This window comes from Gorilla gorilla, chromosome 5, assembly GCF_029281585.2.
Source record: "Gorilla gorilla gorilla isolate KB3781 chromosome 5, NHGRI_mGorGor1-v2.1_pri, whole genome shotgun sequence".
In the NCBI taxonomy this organism is placed as follows: Eukaryota; Metazoa; Chordata; class Mammalia; order Primates; family Hominidae; genus Gorilla; species Gorilla gorilla.
In genome coordinates this window covers 45,945,201-45,971,169 of record NC_073229.2, presented here as the reverse complement: position 1 = coordinate 45,971,169, position 25,969 = coordinate 45,945,201, and the positions used below count along the sequence as shown (strand labels likewise).

At 41.3% G+C, this 25,969-nt stretch overlaps 1 protein-coding gene and 2 long non-coding RNA genes across 13 annotated transcripts in view; 1 reads left to right on the top strand and 2 right to left on the bottom strand.

Moving 5' to 3' along the window:
* ZSCAN31 (zinc finger and SCAN domain containing 31) overlaps positions 1–11,143 on the top strand; it is a 33,050-nt gene extending 21,907 nt beyond the window's left edge. For 5 of the 10 annotated variants that reach the window (XM_063707434.1, XM_055390554.2, XM_063707432.1 and 2 more), the window contains 3 exons: positions 6,104–6,579; positions 8,349–8,499; positions 9,028–11,143. In XM_063707434.1, the coding sequence (XP_063563504.1) occupies positions 6,199–6,579; positions 8,349–8,499; positions 9,028–9,716 (1,221 nt within the window). In that variant the 5' untranslated portion in view covers positions 6,104–6,198 and the 3' untranslated portion in view covers positions 9,717–11,143. The remainder of the gene's footprint in view (positions 1–6,103; positions 6,580–8,348; positions 8,500–9,027) is intronic. The other 5 variants (XM_063707436.1, XM_063707435.1, XM_055390555.2 and 2 more) reach the window with 2 other exon arrangements.
* Positions 52–23,009, bottom strand: LOC129534213 (uncharacterized). Of its 2 annotated transcripts, none has more exons than XR_010134232.1 (3): positions 22,559–23,009; positions 12,002–12,075; positions 52–286 (listed from the first exon to the last, which is right to left on the bottom strand). It is a non-coding gene; the product is annotated as an uncharacterized lncRNA (long non-coding RNA). The 2 variants fall into 2 exon arrangements; XR_008680707.2 differs by lacking the exon at positions 52–286 and adding an exon at positions 10,999–11,080.
* Positions 6,491–8,440, bottom strand: LOC109027358 (uncharacterized). The gene is made up of 3 exons (XR_002006518.3): positions 8,339–8,440; positions 6,812–6,900; positions 6,491–6,546 (listed from the first exon to the last, which is right to left on the bottom strand). It is a non-coding gene; the product is annotated as an uncharacterized lncRNA (long non-coding RNA).
* Positions 23,010–25,969: the final 2,960 nt, after the last annotated feature.

Here is a 25,969-nt window from a genome sequence, read left to right as displayed (position 1 = left end):
CGGAGTTCTTTGTCCTGCCTCCAAGACGATAAAGGAGCGCAGACACAAAGGTGAGGTTAGAGCGAAAGTTTAATAAGCGAAAGGAAAAAGCTCTCTGCCAGCAGAGTAGGGGTCCCGACCGGGAGTACCCATTATGGGGCCCGTTCTGGGGTTTTTATGGACTGGAAAGGAGAGGGAATGCGCTTAGTCTGCGGTCTGTCCTGGCGAACGCTTGACTCAGCTTGGTCCGGGACCAATCAGGAGCTGAAATGATGATTCATAGCTGCTGCTTAGCTTGGCCCAGGACCTATCAGAAGCCGAAGTGAAAGTTTGGCCCCGGACCAATCAGGGGCTGAGGTGATGATTCACAGAAGCTGGGCTTATAGTCCTAATAAAGGAAAGTAGAGCGCCTGCCGGAACCTACCAGAGCCCACCGTGTCCATACCCACAAAAGGAGAAGAAACTTTTCCTGGGAACCTGCTGACTATACAAAGGACAAAGGCGTTATGTGTCAGGCCTTGTTCCCTTATCTGAGTGAGCTGGAGGTTCTGTGCAAGTTTTTATCCAAATGGGCCCGAGGTTTTTCTATCTATGCAGCCGTGGGCATATCTCTAGGCACAACACCCTGTGCTAGTTCCCTTATCGGTGCCTGCAACCTGATTTTTTCCCCAGGCTTAGTTTTATGTTATGTGGGGATAAGACACTAAATCATGGGCGGGGGCAGGCTCTCCAGGGACCCTTCCCTTGTTATCTACCTAAGGCAAGCTAGGTAGCCCTTTCACAGGGTGGTGGGAGAGACCCCTAGAGAGGTCGGAGCTTTGCGGCGAAACCGAGGTCCAGAGGTAGAGAAGGGTCTCTCCCTGTCAAAAGCCTTATTTCCTATATACACGTAACTTTTATTTAATAAGTCAACATTATGCAATGTTTGTCGCATATGTTTTCTTTAAATATTGTAAAAACCACCAACCTCATAACTTGTCACCTCTAGTTTCTAATGCATCTCTAAAAATTAGGGACATTTCCCTACATAACCACAAGATTATTAGCACACCCAACTAAGTGTAGGCGCTTCACCTAACACCTAGTTCATGTTTAAATCCTTCCACCCCTTGTTGTCCCACAGATGTCTTTTATACCTGTTTGTACCAACTAGGATCCAATCATAGACCACTCACTGCATGTAGTTGAGTCTTAACCTAGGGCAATTTTACTCTTTGCCTCCCTTCCTCCCATCCCATTGCCTTGTTGAAAAGGAGGCTCTTCCAGTCTTCCTGTAGTGCATCCCCATTTCTGGATTTGACTGTTTCCTCATGGTATTTAAGGTCTTCTTCTGTTTTCTTGTCATCGTAATTGGTATCCTTTGGGATTTATTTTACAACACACATGATTTGTGATTTACATGATCTCTTTGTTGCTGTTGCCAATTATGCTGACGTGAATGAAAACATTCTCTTTTATGCTCTTTCTGCCATGTTTTTGTTTCAGTGAAGGACAGTGGGGACACATCAAATTCTGCATTGTTTCACTCTTTGCTGTCTGACACCTCATAAACACTTAGTAAATATATGTGAAATGAATTCCTTTGTGGATTACAGGCAATGCATAAAAATCTTGTATTTAGGATGAGCTCTTCCACTTCCTCCAGGAGTATACCTTGTATTCATTTTTTAAATTATGGCTTTTATTTTATTGTATTGTAACTATATCCTCATGAGCTATAAACACCTCTATATTCCAAGCTCTTAGCTCAGCTCCATAAATTGATTGTCCAGTGACTGAACTGCTTTTACAAAGGTTAAGCTCTTTCTCCTTTCACTTGTACAGTAACATCTAAACTAAGTGGAAGTCTTTCTAGATTCAGTGCAATAGTCTTCACCCCCTCCACTTTACCCTTTTTTTAACTCTTGCCTCTTCTGCTTCTACTCTTGCTTTCTGCTTCCACTTTTGCCTCTACCCTCATTCCCTCAGCTCATTCTCCATCCAGTAGCAGAGCTTCTCGGTACAGAATTCAGCCTTGTCACTCCCTTTCTTAAAGCCTTCAGTGGTTTCTCATTGCATTTATAAAATCCTAACTCCTATGCCCTACATGATCTGACTCCTGCTTGGCTTGCCAGCCTAATATTTTGCCACTCTTCTCCCACATGACTGTAGACACTCCAGCCTCCTTTCCTGTCTTTGATGGCAGCATGCACTTCCTCAGGGCCTTTGGATAGTCCAGAGTGCTCTTCCCCTCCCTCATCCCTATTCTGTATGGCTCACTTCTTTTGCACTTAAGGGCTCGGCTTAAATGTTACCTCACTTCCCACTACCCCATCTAAATAGGCTGTCCGTTTATTTGGTAACTCAGTGCCTAGTTTATTATCCTCAGTAATCATCACAACTTATAATTATTTTATTTGCCTCCTTACTTATTTTTGTTGTTGCTTTTATTTTTGGTTTGTCTTCCCTGTTAAAATGTATGCTCCAGCAAAACAGGGCCTGGTCCCGTCTTTTTCACCATTGTAGCCCTAGTGCCCAGCCAAGTACCTGGTATGTTATGGGTGCTCAATGAACATTTATTGACTAAATGAGCAAATAAATAGGTTAGTTACTAGTAATGAGTCTCTCCTTGTCCCTTGCCTCCTGGGCCTTAGTTGCTGATAAAGTCATAAGCTGAGTCAGCAGTCAACTACCTTTTATTTTTCTGTCTCCCTTTCATGAGTGTGGAAGTCCACTGCAGGTCCTGGAATGAAACAGTGAGCCTGGTTCCCTACAACCTGAGACACACCACATTTAATCCCCCAGGAGTTGAATTCTAGGATGTCTTTGACTGTTTCTGCAGTCAAGTCATCAACTCCACTAACTACTCTGTGTTTCTGTTTCTGGTCCACTGAGATTTTTATCTTGTATTTGTAGCTGGCCATGTCTTTCTCTTTATCCCCTTTTATATATCATCTCCCAATGCCAAATGTTTGGAGTCAATTTGGTAATTAATCATAAACTGGCCTGTTTCATATCATCCTGGAAATCTGAATCCAATCTTTAATGTTGCTTTTGAGCTGTTGTTGGGATGTTCAGGGGGACACCCCTGGTGGTATCTAGAGATGGGCTTCAGTACACAAATGGGAGGTCACCACTGGTCACAGTCTGTCCTGGATTTTCTTGAATATTTCTTCTAGTATTTTCAACTGTCTACTGAGTATTAACATATGAAGTCAATATTTTATTTTGTTGGGTCTATTTCCTCTATGAAATGAAGATATTCAATTTACTAATACTACTTTACTAATAATACCTGCTCATCGATATTTATGTAATAATTGCTATGGGCCAGGTACTGCGCTAAGCTTTTTATATGCGTTACCTTGTATAATCATAACACCTATAAGAGGAGTACTATGGTCATTAATGCTTAGAGAGGCCACAGGATTTGAATGTTATTCACTGTACTGCAGTGCTTCAGCAAAGATCATTTTAAATAGTTTATTCCATTTAATTTGTCAGATGTCTATCAAGTATTTGTTCCCTGCTAGGATATCAGATGACACCAAATTTGCATTTAATCGAATAAATCAGGTAAACAAAACATTGAAGATGCGTTCATAATTTTGTGGTAAGTCCAGACTTCTAAGTCTTCTAGGCATTTTAAAAATAAGAAGTGTCTGTAATCTGTAGCAGTTTGGGAGAGGAGATAGGAAGAGATGGGAGGACTGGCTGGGAACATAGGGTAATGCATATACATCCTGGGAACAGGGGTGGTTTGGGGGACAAGAAGAAAGAGTGTATTTTCCCTTCTGTGTTCCTTTCCCTGTCCTTACCATGGCTTGATGAAGTGAAAGGGGATATAGGAGGGGAGAATATATTTATTTGCCCAGAAAACATTTATGGAGCACTGACAGTGGGCCAGGCACTGTGCTATGCATTAAGGATAAAGACAGTTCATGGTGGCATAAGACCAGGAGGTAAATCCTAAGCACCAATTATGGGGAGAAGAATACAATTGATGGAGAAATACTCCACCTGTGGCTTTGGGTATGTGAGAGATTGCCTGTAGTGATCAAGAAAACAAAAAACAAAAAAAGCCAACTGTATCTCCATGGTTTCTCAATAGCATTAAAGTGCAGAACGCATATTTGCAGAACAATTTTTGCCTATAAACCTAAGGCCATGAGAAGCTACATGTTTAATAATAATGGAATCCAATACAAATTCATAATTAGAAATTTTCAGACTTTCAGTCTTCTGCACTGAAGACTCAACAAACCAAATTACCAGATGCTACAGTAAGGAGTAAAAGATATACATTTGGCATTGGACATTGACAAAGAATAAATGCCATGATCTTTGTAACTCTTCAAATTCTCAATTCTGTAACATCATTTTATGTGAATATTTTATTAAGGTCTGTCTTTCCCAGGGAAATACCATAAAGTTAGGGACCATTCCTTTCACTATTTTGAACTAAGTACCTCGCACTATTCCAGACACCTAATAGACACATAATATTGGAATGAATTGAATAAATGCATTTTCACCCAATAAAGTGTAACTGAAAAACTTCCAAGTGATCTCAGACCTTAATAATTCAATTAGCATTGGGCAAAAATCATATAAAACTTAAATTACACCACTAAAGTCAACATTGTATCAGTTTAACTACCATTAAACTTCCCAACTTAAATGGCCACAACCTTGCAACATATTCTTACCATTTCCATCCTGAATCTTAATATTTTCTATAAATACAGGTCTAACACCATAACAATGAAATAAAAGCCTTGATGCCTCTCAGTTTTCCATAAAGTAAAGTCTAACGTCTAAGCCTAGAGTTGAAGGCCATTTTCTATCCCATATAATGCATCTTTCTAACCTCATCTCCTCTCACAATTTTACCCACAACCCATATTCTATAGTTCAGCTTTGCCTGTCTTTATCGCCATTGTGTGTGCACTTAAATACCTTTCCTCATGTTGTTTGCTTGATTTATGATGCCGGATACCTTCCTTTCTCTGCCTGATAAATTCCTTTTCATGATTTTAGTCTAATTCAAGTGTACTTTCCCCTAAGTCATATTCTTTCAATATTCCATACCCTGTCAGAAATTCTTTTTTCTATTCTTTACTCCCTGAATATTCTGGTGAGGCCTCTATTATAGCATTCATCATCTGATATTATAGCTGGTTTTATATATCCTGTTCTCCTCCTAGAGCTACCATATACCCATATTGCCCAGGCTTTTAAATCAGTTCTACAGACTGAATATCCCTTATCCAAAATGCTTGGGACCAGAGTGTTTTGGATTTCAGATTTTTCTGGATTTTGGAATATTTGCATTATACTTAACAGTTGAACATCCCTAATCTGAAAATCTGAAATATGAAATGCTCCAATGAGCATTTCCTTTTAGCATCATGTCTGTGCTCAAAAAGTAAATATCTCTTGCTTTTTTTATTCCACAGTTACCTAATTCTGCTTCCCAGAGGTTCACCCTTCTATATCAGTTATCTATTGCCATAATAATGTGGTATAATAAATAGCCACAAAACGTTGGTGGCATATAATGATAAACTTATGTTTAGCACATAAGTATATGGGGCACAGCTTACTTGGGGTGGGCAGGCCCTATTTATACATCTGCATTCAACAGCTCTGCAGACCTCAGGCTAGGCCTGCTCACATGTCTGGCAGTTAGCTGGCTGTCAGCTAATCTAGGATGGTCTCATCTGCTCCACTGGGGTGATCTGGCTCTGTCCTGCATGTCTCTTATCATCTGAAAGATATCCTTCTTCTGGCAGTTTCAGAGGGCAAAAGTAAGCAAACCCAGTCACATAAGTACTGTTCAAACCTCTCCATGCATCACATTTGCTAATATCATTGGCAAAATCAAGTCATATTGTTGAATCCAGTGTCACAATGGAAGGGCACTGCAAAATATTAATACATGGCTATAGGGAAGGGGGAAGAATCGAGGCCATTAACATACTCTGCCATAGCCTTTTCCCAGTTGCTAAACATATGTAAGTCAGTAACTATATATACATTTTACTAACATAAATGATAGAATACCATTCATGTTTCCATACTTTGCTTTTTTCCCCACTACTTTGTGATTTATTTCCATTAATATATAATGCTCTATCATCAGGTGTCTTCTCCTAAGGAAGATTAAATCGGAAAGTTTTAAATCACAGTTATCCCTTTACTTAAAGCCAGAGTAAGCCTTCTAAATTAACCCCAGGAATGGCTTCAACAGAGGAACAGTACGATCTTAAGATTGTGAAAGTGGAGGAAGACCCTATCTGGGACCAACAAACCCACCTTCGAGGGAACAACTTTTCTGGCCAAGAAGCCTCCCGACAACTTTTTAGGCAGTTTTGTTACCAAGAGACTCCTGGTCCCCGAGAAGCTCTGAGCCGGCTCCGAGAACTCTGTCATCAGTGGCTAAGGCCAGAAATCCACACCAAAGAGCAAATCTTGGAGCTGCTGGTGCTGGAGCAGTTCCTGACTATCCTGCCTGAGGAGCTCCAGGCCTGGGTGCGGGAGCACCATCCAGAGAGTGGGGAGGAGGCTGTGGCTGTAGTTGAAGATCTGGAACAAGAGCTTAGTGAGCCAGGGAACCAGGTGAGAGGAGAAAGATGGACTTCTAGACATTAAATACTAAATGAAAGGTGGGGTTTGGTGACACAGGTTGGTTGGCTATAGCTATATGTATTAGTTCTCTGTTGTGTAACAAATTACCCCTAAACCTTAATGGCCAAGACTACGGTCATCTGATGACAAGACTCAGGTGGGCGGATCCACTTCCAAGATGATTTACTGGTACAATTGTTGGTAGGGGGCCTCAGCTACTCACTGGCTGTTGGCAGGAGGTCTTAGTTCTTTACCATGTTGGTACTCTTCATGGGGCTGCTTGAGTGCCCTCAAAACGTGTCAGGTGGCTTCCTCCAGAGGGGAGAAGGAGAGAAAGAGAGAGAAAGGAAAAAGCCACAGTGCTTTTTTGTTGCGGGAAGTCAGGGACCCCAAACGGAGGTACCAGCTGAAGCCATGGCAGAAGAATGTAGATTGTGAAGATTTCATGGACATTTATTAGTTCCCCAAATTAATACTTTTGTAATTTCTTATGCCTGTCTTTACTGCAGTCTCTAAACATAAATTGTAAAGATTTCATGGACACTTATCACTTCCCCAATCAATACCATTGTGATTTCCTATGCCTGTCTTTACTTTAATCTCTTAATCCTGTCAGCTGAGGAGGATGTATATTGCCTCGGGACCCTGTAATAATTGCATTAACTGCACAAATTGTACAGCATGTGTGTTTGAGCAATATGAAATGTGGGCACCTTGAAAAAAGAACAGGATAACAGCAATTGTTCAGGGAATAAGAGAGATAACCTTAAATTCTGACCGCCAGTGAGCTGGGCGGAACAGAGCCATATTTCTTTTCTTTCAAAAGCAAATGGGAGAAATATCGCTGAATTCTTTTTCTCAGCAAGGAACATCCCTGAGAAAGAGAATGCGTGCCTGGGGGTAGGTCTCTGAACTGGCCCCCCTGGGCGTAGCCATCTCTTATGGTTGAGACTGCTGGGGTGAAATAGACCCCAGTCTCCCATAGCACTCCCAGGCTTATTAGGAAGAGGAAATTCCCGCCTAATAAATTTTGGTCAGACCGGTTGATCTCAAAAACCCTGCCTCCTGATAAGATGTTATCAATGACAGTGGTGCCCGAAACTTCATTAGCAATTTTAATTTCACCTTGGTCCTGTGGTCCTGTGATCTCACCCTGCCTCTACTTGCCTTGTGATATTCTATTACCTTGTAAAGTACTTGATGTCTGTGACCCACACCTATTCGCACACTTCCTCCCCTTTTGAAAATCCCTAATAAAAACTTGCTGGTTTTTGTGGCTTGTGGGGCATCAGGGAACCTACTGACATGTGATGTCTCCCCCGGACACCCAGCTTTAAAATTTCTCTCTTTTGTACTCTGTCCCTTTATTTCTCAAGCTGGCTGACGCTTAAGGAAAATAGAAAAGAACCTACATGAATATCAGGACAGATTCTCCGATACTTTTTACGACTCAGAAGTTATATACCATCTCTTCTGCCTCACTTTCTATTCAGTAGAGTTGAGCTGTCAAGTACAGCCCACATTCAGGGGGTTGGGGGCGGGCAGTTAGATTCTACCTGGTGGATTTATTTTAAACCACCACACTTGATTGGGCCACTCTTCCCTGTTTTGCTTTTGGGTAATGAATTAAACTCTGGTCCCTCCATTGTGACATCTCTCTAGAAAATGTTTCATATAGTTCCATGTGATATCTTTCATTTAGTATTAGCTTGGACTCCTATAATCCCCCTCTTCAACCAAATATGCCTACCTGCCTTCAGGCTCCAGACCATGAACATGGACATTCTGAAGTGCTCTTGGAGGATGTGGAACATCTGAAGGTCAAGCAGGAACCAACAGACATACAGCTTCAGCCTATGGTGACACAGCTCAGATATGAATCTTTTCGCCTCCACCAATTTCAAGAACAAGGTAAGGATTTTGACAGGTCCCTTCAGGAGATCTCTGGTGGGTCTATATAGGGCGATAGTTAAGACTGTGGACTCTGGGGCTAAACTGCCTGGGTTGGAATTTAAACGCTGCATTTAATAGCTCTGTGACAATGGACAAGTCAGATAACCTCCCTGTGCCTTCAGTTTATGCATATTTGAAGTGGGGATAATCATAGCACTTCAGTCACAGAGTCATTTGAGATTTAAAAAGTTAACATATGTAAAACACTTAGAACAGTGCCTGCCTTGTAATGAATATAATATAGTGCCTGCTTATGTACATCCTCACTGGGAGCCTCTGGGTGCTCCCTCCAGCCATTTTAGCAGTGCTGATGACCCCTTACTCTACTAACCTAAACATCCCTGTTTAACCCAACCTGCTCCTTAACTGACAGTTCTTCATTCCTAGAACATGTCTGTTTGATATCGATCTTTCTGTTTCCATCCTATGATTGTATTCTTTCATAAAGGAAAGAGATTACATTGTTTGATCCATTTATTATTCCAGATGGTGAAAGTATACCTGAGAACCAGGAGTTGGCATCAAAGCAAGAAATCTTAAAAGAAATGGGACATTTGGGGGATAGCAGACTCCAAAGAGATGTATCTTTGGATTCTAAGTACAGAGAAACTTGTAAACGAGACAGCAAGGCAGAAAAGCAGCAGGCACATTCCACTGGAGAGAGACGCCACAGGTGCAATGAATGTGGGAAAAGCTTCACTAAGAGTTCAGTACTCATTGAGCACCAGAGAATCCACACTGGGGAGAAGCCATATGAATGTGAAGAATGTGGGAAGGCCTTCAGCCGGCGGTCAAGCCTGAATGAACATCGGCGGAGCCACACTGGAGAGAAACCCTATCAATGTAAGGAGTGTGGGAAAGCCTTCAGTGCCAGCAATGGCCTCACTCGACACAGAAGAATCCACACAGGGGAAAAACCATATGAATGCAAAGTGTGTGGGAAGGCTTTCCTCCTCAGCTCATGCCTTGTTCAGCATCAGAGGATACACACTGGAGAGAAGCGCTATCAGTGTCGTGAGTGTGGCAAAGCCTTCATTCAGAATGCAGGGCTTTTCCAGCATCTCCGAGTCCACACTGGTGAGAAACCCTATCAGTGCAGTCAGTGCAGTAAACTTTTTAGTAAGCGGACACTTCTTAAGAAACATCAGAAAATCCACACTGGAGAGAGACCGTAAGGGTGATGAGTTTGGGAAAGCCTTCAGTCATCATTGCAACCTTATTAGGCATTTTAGAATCCATACTGTTCCAGCAGAACTGGACTAATTCTGTGGACCCTCAGACCCCTAAATGGGGCCGTCTTGGAAAGTAAGATTTTCAAGTGGCTTATTCTGTTCTTATAAAATTTATTTTGTATTGCATTGAACCACTTGTCTACAAACCAGGTGTTGGTGTCTCCTGTGTGGATGACTGTGATTGTAGGGGGTTGCTGGGTGGCCTTCTTATTCCCTAGCCTTTGGTCCATTTCTTATGATTTCCTTTAAAGGGACCAAATCTTATCTGGAAATAAGTTGTTATGGAGGGGCTATTTTTGAGCAATACTGCATATTGAACAATTCTAAAAGACCAGTATCTATGTATACTTTTTAAAAAAAGATTTGCTAAGATCAAAGGATATTCAGAGGTGCATCTTTTTCTGTAAGAGTGACATTTTAAACAAATGTAAGGTTTTGGGGAATAAGAATCGTCCACATTCCCACAGGAAATCATTGCTATGGTCTCCCCTAGGAATGTGATAGATAGCTTCTATAATTATGCAGCATTATCCATGGTATGAAACCTGTAGTTTTAATGGTTTAGAAATCTATGTCTCATTTCATATCTAACTCATGTTTTTGATATGAATCAATATATATGTTGATATCATGAGTTAATATGAGTTTGACATGAATCATCAACATAGTATATACATATCAACATAACTGTTGATGATTCATATCAAATTCTCAATGCAGGTCATTACTGTAAGTTTTCCATTTTTGTTACAAATAATAAGTAAGATGATACTTTAAAATTTCTGTTCTTCACAAGGTACCTCTTTAATTCATAGTCTTTTATGTCAGCATTATTCTTCTTTTGGGGGTTGGTCAGCAACTTTGAGTGCCATTGCAAGCAGCATCATTTAAGTAGTTTTATAAAGAAAAGAAGTCTGATATCTTGGGCAGCTTGCTGCTTACTGGGGAGACCAGCATGCTTAGACATTTATTGTCAGGGTTAAACATATGCTGTGGCACCAAGTTCAGATCTTTCCTCCCCATTTGTGAGCTGTGGGACTTTAGGCAACTTATCTAAATGCTGCTATGCTATAGTCTCCCCACCTGTAAAACAGAGGATGATACCAGTACCTTCCTCATAGGGTACATAAGATTAAATAAATACAAACTTGTACTTAAAATGTAGCTCTCAATAAATGTGCATTATGATTTACATACGAAATAATAGCATTTAACAAATGTAGGTAGAATTTTAAGTATCATGTTAAAATTAGGATACGAAATGCCTCTGCTGACATTCTTGTTACTCTTTTCTCCACAGTCAAAACCTGAATCAGAATATTTCAAAAGAGAAGAAATAAAAGTTCAGCTTAAAACTGTTCTGCCCTAAACCTTTGTCTTTGAAGTTTATTTTTAAAGCGTTAAAGAATACATACATATGTGTGTGTATTTTTTTTTTCCTCATGGCTTAGGAACCATAAACAATTCTTTAAAAGTCACTTACTATTTTATTTGTCAATAGAACAATTAGCAATTAGCTGAATTCAGATTTTCTGGAATAGTGTTTATGAAATTTTATAATACCTACAAATCACTTGAGATCTTGTTAAAATGCAGATTCCTACTTCAAAAGGTCAGAAGGGGGCCCAGGAATCTCCATTTTAAATGAGCAATGCACTCCTAGGTGCCTCAGATGCTGCTGGTTCATGGAGTGCACTTTGAGTATCAAGGTCCCGGACTACCCTGAGGATTAGTATGGTCCTTTTAATATGCTACAGACACCAAGCACGTAATAGCTTCCTTTCCATCCTTCCACTTGCAACCTCTACATCAGTAGGTAGTCCCTAAACCTGTGCTCCCCTCACTGACCCACTGCCTGTCCCACCCTAAGAGGACTGAGATGCCTGTGAAGTGCAATGGGCAGGTGGGTTGAGGTGAGTTTGTAGAGCAAGGCAGTGTCCTTTGCTCTGGAATAGGCAAATAGAGCTAAATGTTTACCCAGGCAGTCTAAACAGGACCCATAAATGTTTACTTTAGGAAAAAGCTACTTCTACAGAGCTTCTGCTCCTCTTGCATGAGCTCACAGGGTGAAGGGAAAGGGGCTGTTTGTTGCATGTTTACCAGCACCTTGCAGACCTGCCAGTCCACACCCCCAGTCCTCTCTTGGGCTCTCCAAACTGCTTGGGCCACAGGAACAAGGTCCCAGCTGAGGTTTCCTTATCAATGGTGCTATGGCATGCCACACTTACCTTCAACACTGAAGCCTTGCGTGGTCCTTCTGTGACTCCAACCCCAGTGCTGAGATAGTCTCTTTCTCTCTCACCTATTCAGAAAAGCAAAGTAAAGCTGACAGAGGAAAAAGCCACAAAATAGAAGACATAAGGGTGAAGGAGGAACATTAAGGGGATGAGAGACATCCCAAATGAGTAAGAGAGGAGGAGGGGAGAGATAGGGACGTAAAAAAGGGCCCGAATGGGCATGCCTGTAGTAAAGAGAATATTGAAGGGAGAATTTGGGAATGTTTCTGGTTTTTTTTTTTTTTTTTCCTAATTCTGTTTCATTGATCTGGTCCAAAGTGTTGTAGTAGTTGATGCCACTACTTCCTGCATTTGGCCGCATTGACAGTAACAGGAAGGATTTTCAGTGCCCCTGTTATTAGAGGAACACCAAGAGACCTAGAGAAGAAGGAAGGCTCAGACTGTGGATGGGGGCACTCTGTCAATCAGCAAACATCCACGGGGCACTTGTTAGGCCAGTGGGTACCATTGTAGGAACTTGGGATGCATCAGTAGAGCAGACAAAGTTTCCTGCCATCATAAAGTTTACATTCTAGCAGGAGAGAAAAATAATAGACAATAATCATAACTATGTAGTATATTAGAAGGTGATGAAGTGCTTTTGAAACAGAAGAAAGTGGAGCAGCATAAGGAGGAGTAAGATTTCCTTATATAGGGCGGGGGATGGGGGTCAGGGATGCTTCATTGAGGAGGAGACATTTGAGCTAAGATGCGGAAGCGAAGAGGGAGAAGCTTGATGCTATCTAGAAGGAGGATGTTCCAGGAAGAGAGATCAGCCAGTGCAAAGGCTAAGTCATGGAATAAAAATTGTTTTCCCACCGAGGTTGTCAAGTGATCCTCACAATCATCCTAGAAGAGGAAGGCACAGGTGTTTGCCATACGTGTTTATTGTGTAAACTGAGCACAGTGAAATAAAAGTGATTGCTCAATGTCACATGCCTGTGAGGCGGCAAAGGTCTGCATTCAAGACTGACTGATTCCCATCTAGTGTTCTTTCCTATTAGGTATTGAGTAATTATTTTGAATGAGTAGCTGCACCCTGAAAGCACTGGAGGGAGGGGATGCAGGAGATAACCTGTTCGTATACAAGAGGAAGAAACGAATAGAATTCTGGTAGGTCAGCTGCATTAATGCAGATGAGGTACAAGAGGCTGGGGAGTGATTGGGAAAGTGCAGCATCATGGGAAGGAAGGGCTGGGAAAGTGAAGACATATTTAAGTTTGCTGCTTGGTAGCATAGCATAGCTGTAGTTTGTTACTACCTAGCTGTGTGATTTCTGCACAAGTTACTTCACCTCTCTGTGCTCTTGTGGAAAGACATGAAGGTTAGGTGGGTGAGGAGAGAGCTCTCAGGAGGTAAAGCAATACAGGTAAAGCCTGTAAATCCATCTGTGGGGCAAGTGGTGTACAGGGGTGGGGTGGGATCCAGAGTGGTTAGGAACTGGAAAAGAAGAACTAAACAGACGGTCCCAGGATGTTTAAGGAGTAAGGAAAAGAGTCTCCTACTTGCCTCTTTGCCCTAGATGGGCCCAAAGTGAGGAAGTTAATGACATGAAATATTCTCCAAACCACCTAAGGAGGCAGCAGAAGGTGGGTCAGTGGTGCAGGGCTTGCCCAGGCTTTTCCAAAGCCTTTTCAAGGTCCCCAAAGGCTTTGGAAAAGTCTCTATTAAAGATCGGCTCAGCTCAGGGTGAGTCCCAGGGTGAGTGGGGTGATGCAGGGTGGGGATGTGCACTGGGCTCCAGGCTAAAGCCCAGGAGTGACTGGGGGTGCATGGTGCAAGGGGTGCCAAGAACTGTGGTTGGATAAATGCCAGCATTTTAAGAATAAATATAATAATGATAATAGACACTTCTGAAACACCATATGCCTGGCACTGTTCTAGTTGCTTGACATGTATTAATTCATTTAATCCCCATACATGATCTAAATGTGTAGTCAACTCCATTTTAAAGAGGGGTAAACTGAGGCACAAGGAGGTTAAGTCACTCACCCAAGGTCACACAGCTTGTAGGCAGCAGAGGCACCCTGCTGTATATGTAATGCTTCTGTAACAAACTTTTAATACATTACAAAAAACTTTTCCTTATCATCTATGTGGTTACCAAGTGGTACAGTTCCTATGGAAAAGGCAGGATAAATACTTGTTTCCCTTTATTTACCTGTTTTCAAAATACATGGCTCCCTAGCATTCTCCAATGGTGACCATTTTCTTTTTTTTAAGAATAATTACAAACTCATGGATATAAACATACTTGAAGTGTTTCAACTCATTGCTGTCATTATCTTTACTGGTGCTCAAATTTTCCCATCTTCAAGTGGGAAGGTCTTCAACTTGGCACCTGAGTACTTCTGACTCAAGACCCTTGCTTTATGGTATGACAAGATGTTTCAGGCTCATGCCATACATTTCTTGCCTCTGATCTGGATTCAGTCATGTCTCCCAGGAATCCTGATTTCTTTTTGCGGATATGGAATTTCAAGATGACAAATTGGATGCTAGCAAAGGCTCATTGTTTGGCTGGTTATTGTTTCCAAGCCTTTTCAATAGAAAGACCTAGGAGACATATATCTGTGTATGCCTGTTTGTTTTTCTTTCTAATTCAGAACTACAGGGTTTTTACTTCTCTTTACATTTGTATCTCCCCTTGTATTATTATCATCTATTGCTGTATAATGAATTAACTAAAAACTTAGTAGTATAAAACAACGCACATTATCCTTTCCATGGGTCAGGAATCCAGGTATGGCTCAGCAGGGTCCTATGCTTCAGAGTCTCTCAAGACTGAAATCAAGGTGTTGGTCAGAGTTGGCGTCTCATCTGAAGGCTTAACTGGGGAGGGATCAGCTCTAAGTTCACATGACTGTTGTCAGAAATCAACAAACCCTTTGAGGGTTTTTGGACTGAGGGCCTCAGTTACATGCTGACTGTTGGCAATAGGCAATCCTCAGTTCCTTGTCATATAGGCTTCTTTAACATGACGACTTGCTTCATCAAAACCCCCAAGGGAGAGCATCTGCTAGCAAGACAGAAGTCACCGTTTTCTTTGTAACCTAATCACAGAAGTAACATCCTCTCAACATTGCTGTATTCTATTAATTAGAAGCAAGTTATTTAAAAGGAGTGTGTTGGAGGTGATAAAGGGGAGGCTGGTGGCTGTGGCTGCCACAGTTTTCTCCCGGTGCCCAGCAGAAATGGTGGCCGTGCAAGGTGTGATGGGGCCGACCCAGTATCCCCTGGGACCCTCCTTTCTGTGCAATAATGGCCCTGCACTTGCCAAGGCCGAGGGGCAGGGGTGAACGTGGCCCCTGTGGCTCTGCAGCCTGATAGGAATTTAAACCATCTCTCAGATGTCTATGGTAGAACTAAAAAAGACAGACTGCCAAGGGTCATCTGAAATTGTGATTGGGTCACTAATAATAACAGGACAAAGTTAGAGATCACTACTCAAGCATAAGCCCCGGGTTCGTTCTCTTCTCTTTTTTCTTTTCCTTTTATTTTCTTTCTTTCCTTTCTTTCTTTCTCTTCTTTCTTCTTTCTCTCTTTTTTCTTTCTTTCTCCCTCCCCTCCCCTCTCCTCCCCTTCCCTTCCCTTCTTCGCTCCCTCCCTTCTTTTCTTCTTTTTTTTTTTTTGAGGGAGTCTTGCTCTGTTGCCCAGGCCAGAGCGCGGTGCCACAATCTCTGCTCGCTGTAACCTCCACCTCGCAGGTTCAAGTGATTCTCCTGCCTCAGCCTCCCTAGTAGCTGGGATTACAGGCATGCACCACCATGCTCAGCTAATTTTTGTATTTTTAGTAGAGATGGTGTTCGCCATGTTGGCCAGGCTGGTCTTGACCTCCTGACCTCAGGTGACCTGCCCACCTTGGCCTCCCAAAGTACTGGGATTACAGGCGTCAGCCACTGCGCCCAGCCCCCAGTTTTCATAAGACTGCTATGAAGATGTTTGATATAAAGGCTTGTGGAATGGGCTGCAAAGGACCCATACGACTTCCTTACAACTCTTATTTTGGCCCTTAATCCACTGTTCCTAGCAAGTGTCGTATTGTGTTGGAAATTGGCCAAGATGATTGAGGCCAGGGGTAAGGAGCAAAAGAAGAAACAAAAACGCCTAGAAAACATTGCAAAAGCTAAACAACTACGAAAAGATTGAAGGACTGAACAGGCTCTGCAACCAGAGGAAATAATCTGGAAAATTATGCAGCTTTGGAAGGACCTACTAAGGTTTCTTCTTTGGATTTCTTGACAGTATTATTTAGTAAATGAAATTTGACCAAATGGAAGAATCATGTTAGTTCTGACCTCAATACTGTAGTACCTTTTAGGCTTGGGTGTAGGCATTTATAGGTTTCTATTGACAGTTATTGTAAATTAGCATTTATTATGGTACAAATTCTTTATAACTGACTTAGTCATTTGCTGTTTAGCAGTTTACGTACTGAAATGAAAACATCCTGTGGGGAAAAATGACTTTATATTATGAACCCTACTCAAATGAACTCTATTTAAAATGGCGTCCCGTTTTGGACAAAGGAAATCAAGAATGTAAAAGTCAGAACTGTCCTGTCTGAGGTGAAAAATGTGCTTTGGCTTAAAAGAGATATAATGTATTAATTACATCTTTTATTATTATTACTTCTTAGAATCATTTCTGGCTTTCTCAAAATAATGTTAATCAACGAGTACTTCTATTTGCTGCATTTTTCTTACTTTAGCCTTTGAGACAACTGGTAATTATCAAGATATTTTACATTATTATTATTATTTTTTGAGATGGAGTCTCGCTCTGTCGCCAGGCTGGAGTGCAGTGGTGGGATCTCGGCTTACTGCAACCTTCACCTCCCAGGTTCAAGCTATTCTCCTGCCTCAGCCTCCTGAGTAGCTGTGACTACAGGTGCACACCACCACACCCAGCTAATTTTTGTATTTTTAGTAGAGACAGGGTTTCACCATGTTGGCCAGGATGGTCTTCATCTCTTGACCTTGTGATCCGCCCGCCTCAGCCTCCCAAAGTGCTGGGATTATAGGCGTGAGCCACCATGCCCGGCCGCATTTTTTAAAATGTAATTTTATAAAAAGATTCCTCTTACCTTGACTATGTAAAATACCACCTATTGGAAAGAACACTTTTTGTGCTTTCAAACACTGCCATTTTCTTAGAGATGGCTTGCTGAGAGGAGTAACACTATAGTTTAGAGCTTGCAGTAAAAAGCCAAACACTGTAGTACCTTGGAACCAGTTTATTCTTGTGCTAAGCAGAACTGTAAAATAGTTAAAATGTCCTATCAAGTAATTCACTGATTACATAGACACCACTTTTGTTTTTTATTCCATTTTTTGTTTTAACTCATGTGGTAGTGATATTTAATACTTTCTGATCAAATAGGTTCAAAGTGTATCTTTAAATTTCAAATTTCTTTTAAAGCTTTTTTTTTTTTTTTTTTTTGAGATGGAGTCTCACTGTATTGGTAGGCTGGAGTGCAGTGGTGTGATCTCAGCTCACTGTAACCTCTGCCTCCTGGATTCAAGCAATTCTCCTGCCTCAGCCTCCAGTGTAGCTGGGACTACAGGTGCGTGCCACCACACCCGGCTAATTTTTGTATTTTCAGTAGAGATGGAGTTTCACCATGTTGGCCAGGATGGTCTCGATCTCTTGACCTCGTGATCCACCCGCCTTGGCCTCCCAAAGTGCTGGGATTACAGGGGTGAGCCACAGCATCCGGCCAAAGAACTCTTAGTGAGTAACAGTGAAGTCATACTTCATAAGTGGTAAAGAAAAGTACAACATTTGGAAACATTTTGTTGGGCATAGTAATTGGGTGAAAAAGGATAAATGATCTCAAAATAAGAATGTGCTGTAATTGGAAGGAGCTAAAGGATGTTTCTTTCAGTTAAGAAGTATAACTGGGATGTTTTACTATTAAACATGGCTTTTATAAATGCATGGTCTAGTAATTTTATTCACTGTTAGTATCTAATTCACTGTCAGCTTATTAGTGTTTTCTGTACCCCGATAATGAATTTTAAATTACAAAAATTGCCCAGCAGCTACAGTTTAAAAATGAAACTAGATATTGTAATAAATTTGAAGATTTTTTATAAAGAGGTCCTGGGTTTTATTTTTTTTGGAGAGACTAACATTTTAAGTTACATTATGTTATGCAGGTTAGAATTTCAATTACAACTAAGCATACTTGTAAACTTTTAGGACTATGTTCCTCAAATTTGAGAACCTAAGAACCACTGAGAATGTTTATGGACCAGTTTGAATAACACTTAATGCTATTCTTTTAGATTATCAGTCTCCACTTGGTGCCAGTGTGAGCAACACATTGTAACTGAAGGCACTGAAATAGTTCAGTATTTAGTCAAGATATATCTAAAATATGTTTGGTTTTCTGGAATCAAGCTGTTCATGGAAAGAATTTATGTACATATGTTTTACTTATGGTCATATTTTAGAGCAAAAGTATTGAAGCAAAGGATATAGTCATAATTCTCAGTTATCTACAAAAGTTATGGTTTCATCAGTTCTGTTGTAACAACGTAAAGGTATTTAACTAAAAGTGTTTTTCTAAAATTTCTGTTAAAGTCTTAACACATGCCTATTTTGTATTTCTTTGACATATGCTGTTATTTTTTCACTTTTTCCTGTCATTTATAAAGCCTTTCTATATATGTGAGATCAAGATTTTACATTTGTGTGTGTGTGTGTGTGTGTGTGTGTGTGTGTGTGTGCGTGTAAGGGGCTGGAAAATAGAGAATATTGTGAGGTTTGGGATTCTTCAGAAAAATCATCTCTCACTGCAACAGAGTACTATTGTTGAAAGAATCCCATTTACTGTTATCTAGAATACTTCTTTTAAGAACTTGTTTACCTATTATGTTGTTTCTGAAGTTCTGAGAACTAAGTACAATCAATTACCTTTCTATAGCTGGTTTGAGGGGAAAAAGAAAGCTATTCCCAGGTTGCCTGTAACAAACATTTAATCAAAAACAAGCAAATAAATAAAAGTTTGTGTGTCAGAACTTGAGAAAAAAAGGAGGGGATTATGCAAGGCCTTGAATACTGGGAAGTGGGAGTACTGGGGGACATTTTAGAAGCTGTCACCCATACTTAGCTTCCATGTCAAGTATCCTAGTTCTCAAAGACAGTGGAGAATGACAGAATTAAAACATGATATCATATGTGCATTTAAAATTTTAATACCACTAAAGTGCCACCAAATTGGCTGTATATATATATATATATTGCCACCAAATTGGCTGTATATATATATATTGCCACCAATTGCCAATATATATTCCCACTAGCACAGTATGGTTGTTATTCTGTATCCTTGCCCATTATCAAACTTTTAAACATTTACCAAGCTGTTAAATGTGTGATGGTATCTCACTTCTATTTTTAATCCTTGAATACTAGTGACACTGCATCTTTTTATACCATTTATTGGCCATTTGCATTTCCTCCTTTGTGAATTCCTTATTCATATCCTTTGTCTGGTTTTCTGGTGAACATTTTAACTTTTTCTTATCAGAGGGTAGAAATTCTTTATATTTTAGATATTAATCCCTTGTATGTGTGTGTATTTATATATAGAATATATGTAGATATACATATACATTTATTATATAATTTCATTTTTTATAAAAATTAGGACTAACTCTGAAGATAAAATGCTGAATGGGAATCTTCCTGAATTCCGAAATTCTAGGCAGAGTGAACCTGCTACAAATTTTCAAGGCTCAACCTATCTGGAGAACAAGAGAAGTCCTAGTTGTGGCCATGCCAGTTCCCTGAGGTACAGAAAACAGCTGTGCAAGTCAAGGTGGAAAAAAACAGTCGTGTATGCTTCTTTAACATGACAGCTTGCCTAGCCTATTTTCTGTCCTTTCTTATCATAAACTTCCTACTGCCTGCTCCTGGTTTGCACTAGTCATTAGACATGGAATCAGGAATACAGACTTCCAGGAAAGAGTCCTTCATATCATGAAATCTGCAGATGACACTTCAGGCACCTCTGCTATCAGGATTCCCCTGGGCCTTGAGCGACTCTGAGACATCTCTGGGAGACTTGCCAACAGAGACTGCAGCCAGAGCACCCACACCAGAGAGCAGATTCTGAAGCTTCTGTTGCTGGAGCAGTTCCTGACCATCCTGCCTAAGAAGCCCCAGGTCTCAGTGAGAGAGCATCATCCAGAAAGCGGAAAAGAGGCTGTGACCTGCTTGGCCACGTAGAAGAGAAAGACTGATGGATCAAGATAGCAGGTAAGAAGGTAGAAGGCTTGGAGGTATAAAGCCGGAATGAGGGGCACTGACAGGTTGGCAGTGAGGAGATTATTTCTGAGAAACTTCAGTCTTTACTGGGCCAAGCTAAAGTTATTAGTTATTTGCATTTTTCTTTTCAACTTTCAAACATCACCCTTGCAGCCCTTGAATGGTCTAATGAAACACTAATTTTTCTATGTCCTGCAATCTCTTCTCTAAGGATTTAGCCCTAATTCTCGTAATAAACCTACTGATTCAGGGTCCAGCCCATCTCCATAAAAAGGACAAAATCTTGAGGGAAAAATTATCTTTGAGGGCATAGAAGGCATACTTAGTCATCCATCTGCAGCCCATAAAGACCCAGGTAAATGAGAACCTCCAAAACCATGTACCTTTCCAAAGACTGGTGAGAAGCGGAGTTTCTTCTGAGATGGAAGTATTGTCAGCTAAAGACATAGAAGTAATGTTCGGCCCATTTTTTATTCATTTCCCCTTTCATTAAAACTCTACTCTATCCATCTTCTTATGCCCAGTTGATGCATACAAAAAATTTATTAGCTAAATGAATGAAGATATGTGGGCAGAACCAACATCTACCCATTCCTTTTGGAAACCAAGTGTGTTTGGCCTCTTGTTTGTCCTATCATTTGAGTGGCTTGTGTTTAGTCTGTGTCTCAGCATAGACAAGAGAGAACTGACTATAGCCTTTACCATAAAAGTGTTGATGTGACCTTTTGAGAATGTGTGATCAGTGCTTAAGACACCTTCACATTAGCATGTAAATGTGTACCCATGATTACATAGCCATACACACAATTCTAGACTCAACCATGGCTCTAGGACCATGTGAAGAACCTTGTGTACTGCTCCTCACAGTTGGATGGCTGCCAGGTTAATTAACTCTGGCCTTTCTTGGCTTAGTCTCTCTCTCTGTGCTACAGGTACCTCCCTAAAGGAAAATAGCAAGATATAGAAAATATAAGCATCAAAGAAAGAAAAGAACATTAAAAGACTTCCTGGTGGCTGTTTCTTCCTATGAACTGGGGAGAAAATAACTAGGACCTACTCTGTAGAATCTCCTTCGTTAATTACAACTTCGCCTCTCACATCTGCCTAATTTTGTTATACTCCTTTTCCTGGCTATAATATTTCACTTACTCCCAGTCCTCTGGCCCTAGAATAAAAATGTGAGCCACCTTTAGCTCTCATGCCTGCATTGACAAATCCCAGGTTTCACCTGGATATCCTTACCTCCCCACCAAGCTTGTTTTAGTTTCAGACTTGCCAATCTGCACGTCAAACCCCAAATTCTCATAAATGATAGCTTTTCTGCCTGCTTTTCTTTTGGTGCTCTTCCTTGACCCCAGGTGAGACTATATATTATTTCCCTTTCAACCAACCAGCTCCCCTCCCCAACTCTTGGCTTCCTTAAGTCCAGGATGTGAAGAAGAAGAATTATCAGCAAACTATATCCATATTTTTAAAAATTCCTTTTTGTCCATGCCATAGGTTCAACATACATTTGGTTGAGGCAATATATGGTTTTCTGGTTTCAGTTCATTGATGATTTGTCCTAGCACCTGTGCTGAAGGGAATTACTTAATGTGCCTCAGTTAGTCACGGATATCTAGATAACATTCAGCAGTCAACATGACAGTTGGGAATAGTGATTCCTAAATCTTAGAATTTAAATTTTATATATACATGTCATCGTTCAGGGATTAAAAAGTCAATTTTGTTAACTCTAACAAAACCTTAAGCAAAGAATGAAAGCAAGGGGTCCAGAGAGTCAGGATTCAGAGTGGCTCCTCATGATTCAGTGTTCAGCTTCAACAGAATATTTTCTGTTTTTTTTGTTTTGTTTTGTTTTTTTTTTGAGACAGATTCTCGCTCTGTCCCCTTCCTTCAGTTTTTGGCAGTGATCCCTTGCACACCTTTACCAACCCTCAAGCTTACTACACTTTTATTTCACTTGATTCATCCTGTTCTCCCCCAAGATGGGGACCGGTTGACAAATTTCTTTTATATTTTCAGATCAGAATCTAAGGTTGAAGATATGGAGACTAAGAACAACAACAACAACAACAACAACAAATGAAATAGCCTTAAAGCAAGAAACACCTGAATAAGTGAAACCCCCTAAAGCAATCCTATGCAGACCTCGAATCAAAGTTTTTCAGTCCTAAATGAGACAGAAGCAGTGAATGGGCAAACCCACAAGGGAAAAAAGGTTCACGTGACCTCCAGATCCACCCGAGGATGCATTTCCTTGCAAGGGAAAGACCGTAAGAGTGCGCCAAGGGGAAGTCGGCGTGGGAGCAGCACTCCAACCAGATCCAGCACCTGCGTGGGCCTAGGGACTTCGGCCACTCCCCCAGCAAGCTCTTAGCACCACCGCTGTGCGCATGCCTCCGGCAGTTAACCGTCTTCTTCCTCAGCGTCTATCTCGTACTCCACGCAGGCCCTACGCAAGCAAACGCTGCCACAAGCGCTTCCTAAGGAGCTCAACCCGCTTGCAGCACCCGCAGGTACACACACGGGTGAGAGGCCTGATGACTGCAGCGGCTGCCACGAAACTTTCAGCCAGAGTTCCTGCCACATCCCGCACCAGCGGGTCCACATGGGCGAGAGGCCCTATCAGTGTGTATGTGGCAATGCGTTTGGGCAGATCTCAACACTTCTTGGGCATAAGAACCCTCTATTTAAAAAAAAAAAAAAAAAAAAAAAAGCCCAGAAAAGATGCTAATTGGTAGTGTGATGGAAAGAAAACCTTTGAGTAGAACTTGAATAAGTTTGGATTAATCAATATATGAACATTAAGAGAAGAAATGAAGAGCTTAATTCTTATACCAGAAGTGCATCTATTACAGCATAAACCAATTATATCTTTGACCAGAACCTATACTTTACTGATAGCGGTAGTCACCTATTTCTGAGAGTGTATCAAGCTGGAGCAGGAGCATGGAAAATAAAACAGAGCTGGAGCTTGAATTGACACTGACATCATCCCTACCTTAGAAGACAAATATATGTATGTGTATATATACATACATACACACACACACACACACACACACACACAGAGCAGAGCCACAGATATAGTCAATCTGAATACTTTGGTAAATTTGTCCTGGAGAGAAAACTTATCAGACAGTTGAATTTGGTGCTATCTTCCTTCTTCATTCTGACTTCCAACATCAGAAACTCCATGTGCGCAAGAAGTCCCACTTTCATTTTGCTCTGAATGACAGGGGAGTGAAACCTCCGTAAAGAATGAATTTTATGGGACAAGACAGGAAAATGGTGAATAGGAGGCAGGACTAAATTGCAGCTCCCACTCAGATGGACAGAGCAGTGTGTGGAGACTAACATCGTGAACTTTTGCTCCAAGAACTACCACAAGAACATACCAGGAAAGCCAAGAGAACCCATAGAACCTTTGAGGGAAGTGGATTGCTCCTGCAGGCCCCAGGAGACAGCTGAAAAACTGTGGGTGCCCAAAGTATGAAAGAGGGATCATCTGCCCCTGAACACCCACCGTCACTAGGGAACCTGAAGGTCCAAATCACAAGAGAAGGATTTGACTTTACTTGGAGCTGAAACAAAATTAGAGAGCTAAGTGAAACACAGGGGTAGAAGCAGCAGCGGGAAAAGCCCTATGGGCGCTTGGTCAGGGAAGGGAAAAAGTCCAGGGACGAAGTCCAGGGAAGCCATTTCTTTGTCTCAAAGAGGTCTTTGGGGAAGGTTGCTAGAGGAACTGAGAAAAGACCACAGAGAGAAGGAAACGTCCAGCTGAACTTTGTAAGAATTTTGACCAAATTCAAAATTTCTTGTACAGAACTCCCGGGAGGGGGTGAATCGGGAGTGCAGACACAACACAGAAACCACATCAGGTGGGGAGGCACAAAACCTGAAAGCACTGCTTGCTTTCTCAGCTAGGAGGTTGGTAGGCTGGGGCAAGTTCTCAGCCCTGCTCACCTGCTGCCTGGAAATAAACTCAGTGCAGCTGGGGGAGTACAGTGGGCATAAGACCAGTCTTTTGGGCTGTGTGGGAGCTGGGTGAGGCCTGGCCTATAACTGCCAGCTTTCCCCAACTTCCCTAGCCACCTGCGTGACTCAGCAGAGGCAGCTATAATCCCCCTGGGAACATGTAACTCCATTGGCCTAGGAACCATAATCCCATTCCTCAGCGGCCACAGCAAGCCCTGCCCAAGGGGAGTCTGAGTTCAGACATGCCTGACCCTGCCCCAACCTGATGGTCTTTACCCACCATGCTAGCTGAAGACAAACGACATAATCTCTTGGGAGACCTAGGGCCCCACCCACTGTCTGATCCTCCGTATACTACCACAGCTGATGCTGTCTTGAAAGTACCACCTCCTGGCAGGAGGCCAACCAACACAAAACTAGTGCAATAAACAAAACTACAACTAAGGATCCTCACAAGAGCCCATTTCACTCCCCTGCCACCTCCACAACAGCAGGTGCTTGTATCCATGGCTGAGAGACCCGAAGACTTTCACATCACAGGACTCTATGCAGACTCCCCCAGTACCAGCCCGAGCTGCGTGGCTAGATCCAGAAGAGAAGACAATCACTGCAGTTCAGCTCTCAGGAAGCCACATCCATAGGGGAAGAGGGAGAGCACAACATCAAGTAGTCCCCGTGGGACAAAAGAATCTGAACAGCATCCCTAAGCCCCAGATCTTCACTATGACATAGTCTACTCAAATGATAAAGAACCAGGAAAACAATTCTGATAATATAAAAGGTTCTTTAATGTCCCCCAAAAGATGATACCAGCTCACCAGCAATGTATCCAAACCAAGAAGAAATCCCTGAATTGCCAGAGAAAGAATTCAGGTTGATTATTAAGCTAATCAAGGAGGCACCAGAGAAAGGCAAAGTCCAACTTAATGAAATTTAAAAAAAAAATGAAACAAGCTACGAAAGGAAAAATCTTCAGTGAAATAGATAGCCTAAATAAAAATCACAACTTCTGGAAATGAGGACACTCTTAGAGAAATGCACAACGCACTGAAAAATCTCAGCAATAGAATTAAACAAGCAGAAGAAAGAACTTCAGAGCTTGAAGACAAGGTTTTTGAATTAACCCAATCCAAAAAAGACAAAGAAAAAAGAATTTTAAAAAATGAAGAAAGCCTCCAAGAAGTTTGGGATTATATTAACCAAATGCAAGAATAATTGGTGTTCCTGAGGAAGAAGAGAAATCTAAAAATTTGAAAAATACATTTGAGGAAATAATTGTGGAAAAATTCCCTGGCTCTGCTAGAAATCTAGACATCCAAATACAAGAAGCTCAAAGAACACCTGGGAAATTTATCACAAAAAGATCATCATCTAGGCACACAGTCATCAGGTTATCTAAAGTCAAGACAAAGGAAAGAATCTTAAAAGCTGTGAGGCAAAAGTGCCAGGTAATCTATAAAGGAAAACCTATCAGATTAACAGCAGATTTTGCAGCAGAATCCCTACAAGCTAGAAGGATTGGAGCCCCATGTTCAGCCTACTTAAACAAAAGAATTATCAGCCAAGAATTTTGTATCCAGCGAAAATAAGCTTCATAAATGAAGGAAAGATAGTCTTTTTCAGATAAACAAATGCTGAGAGAATTAGCCACTAACAAGCCAG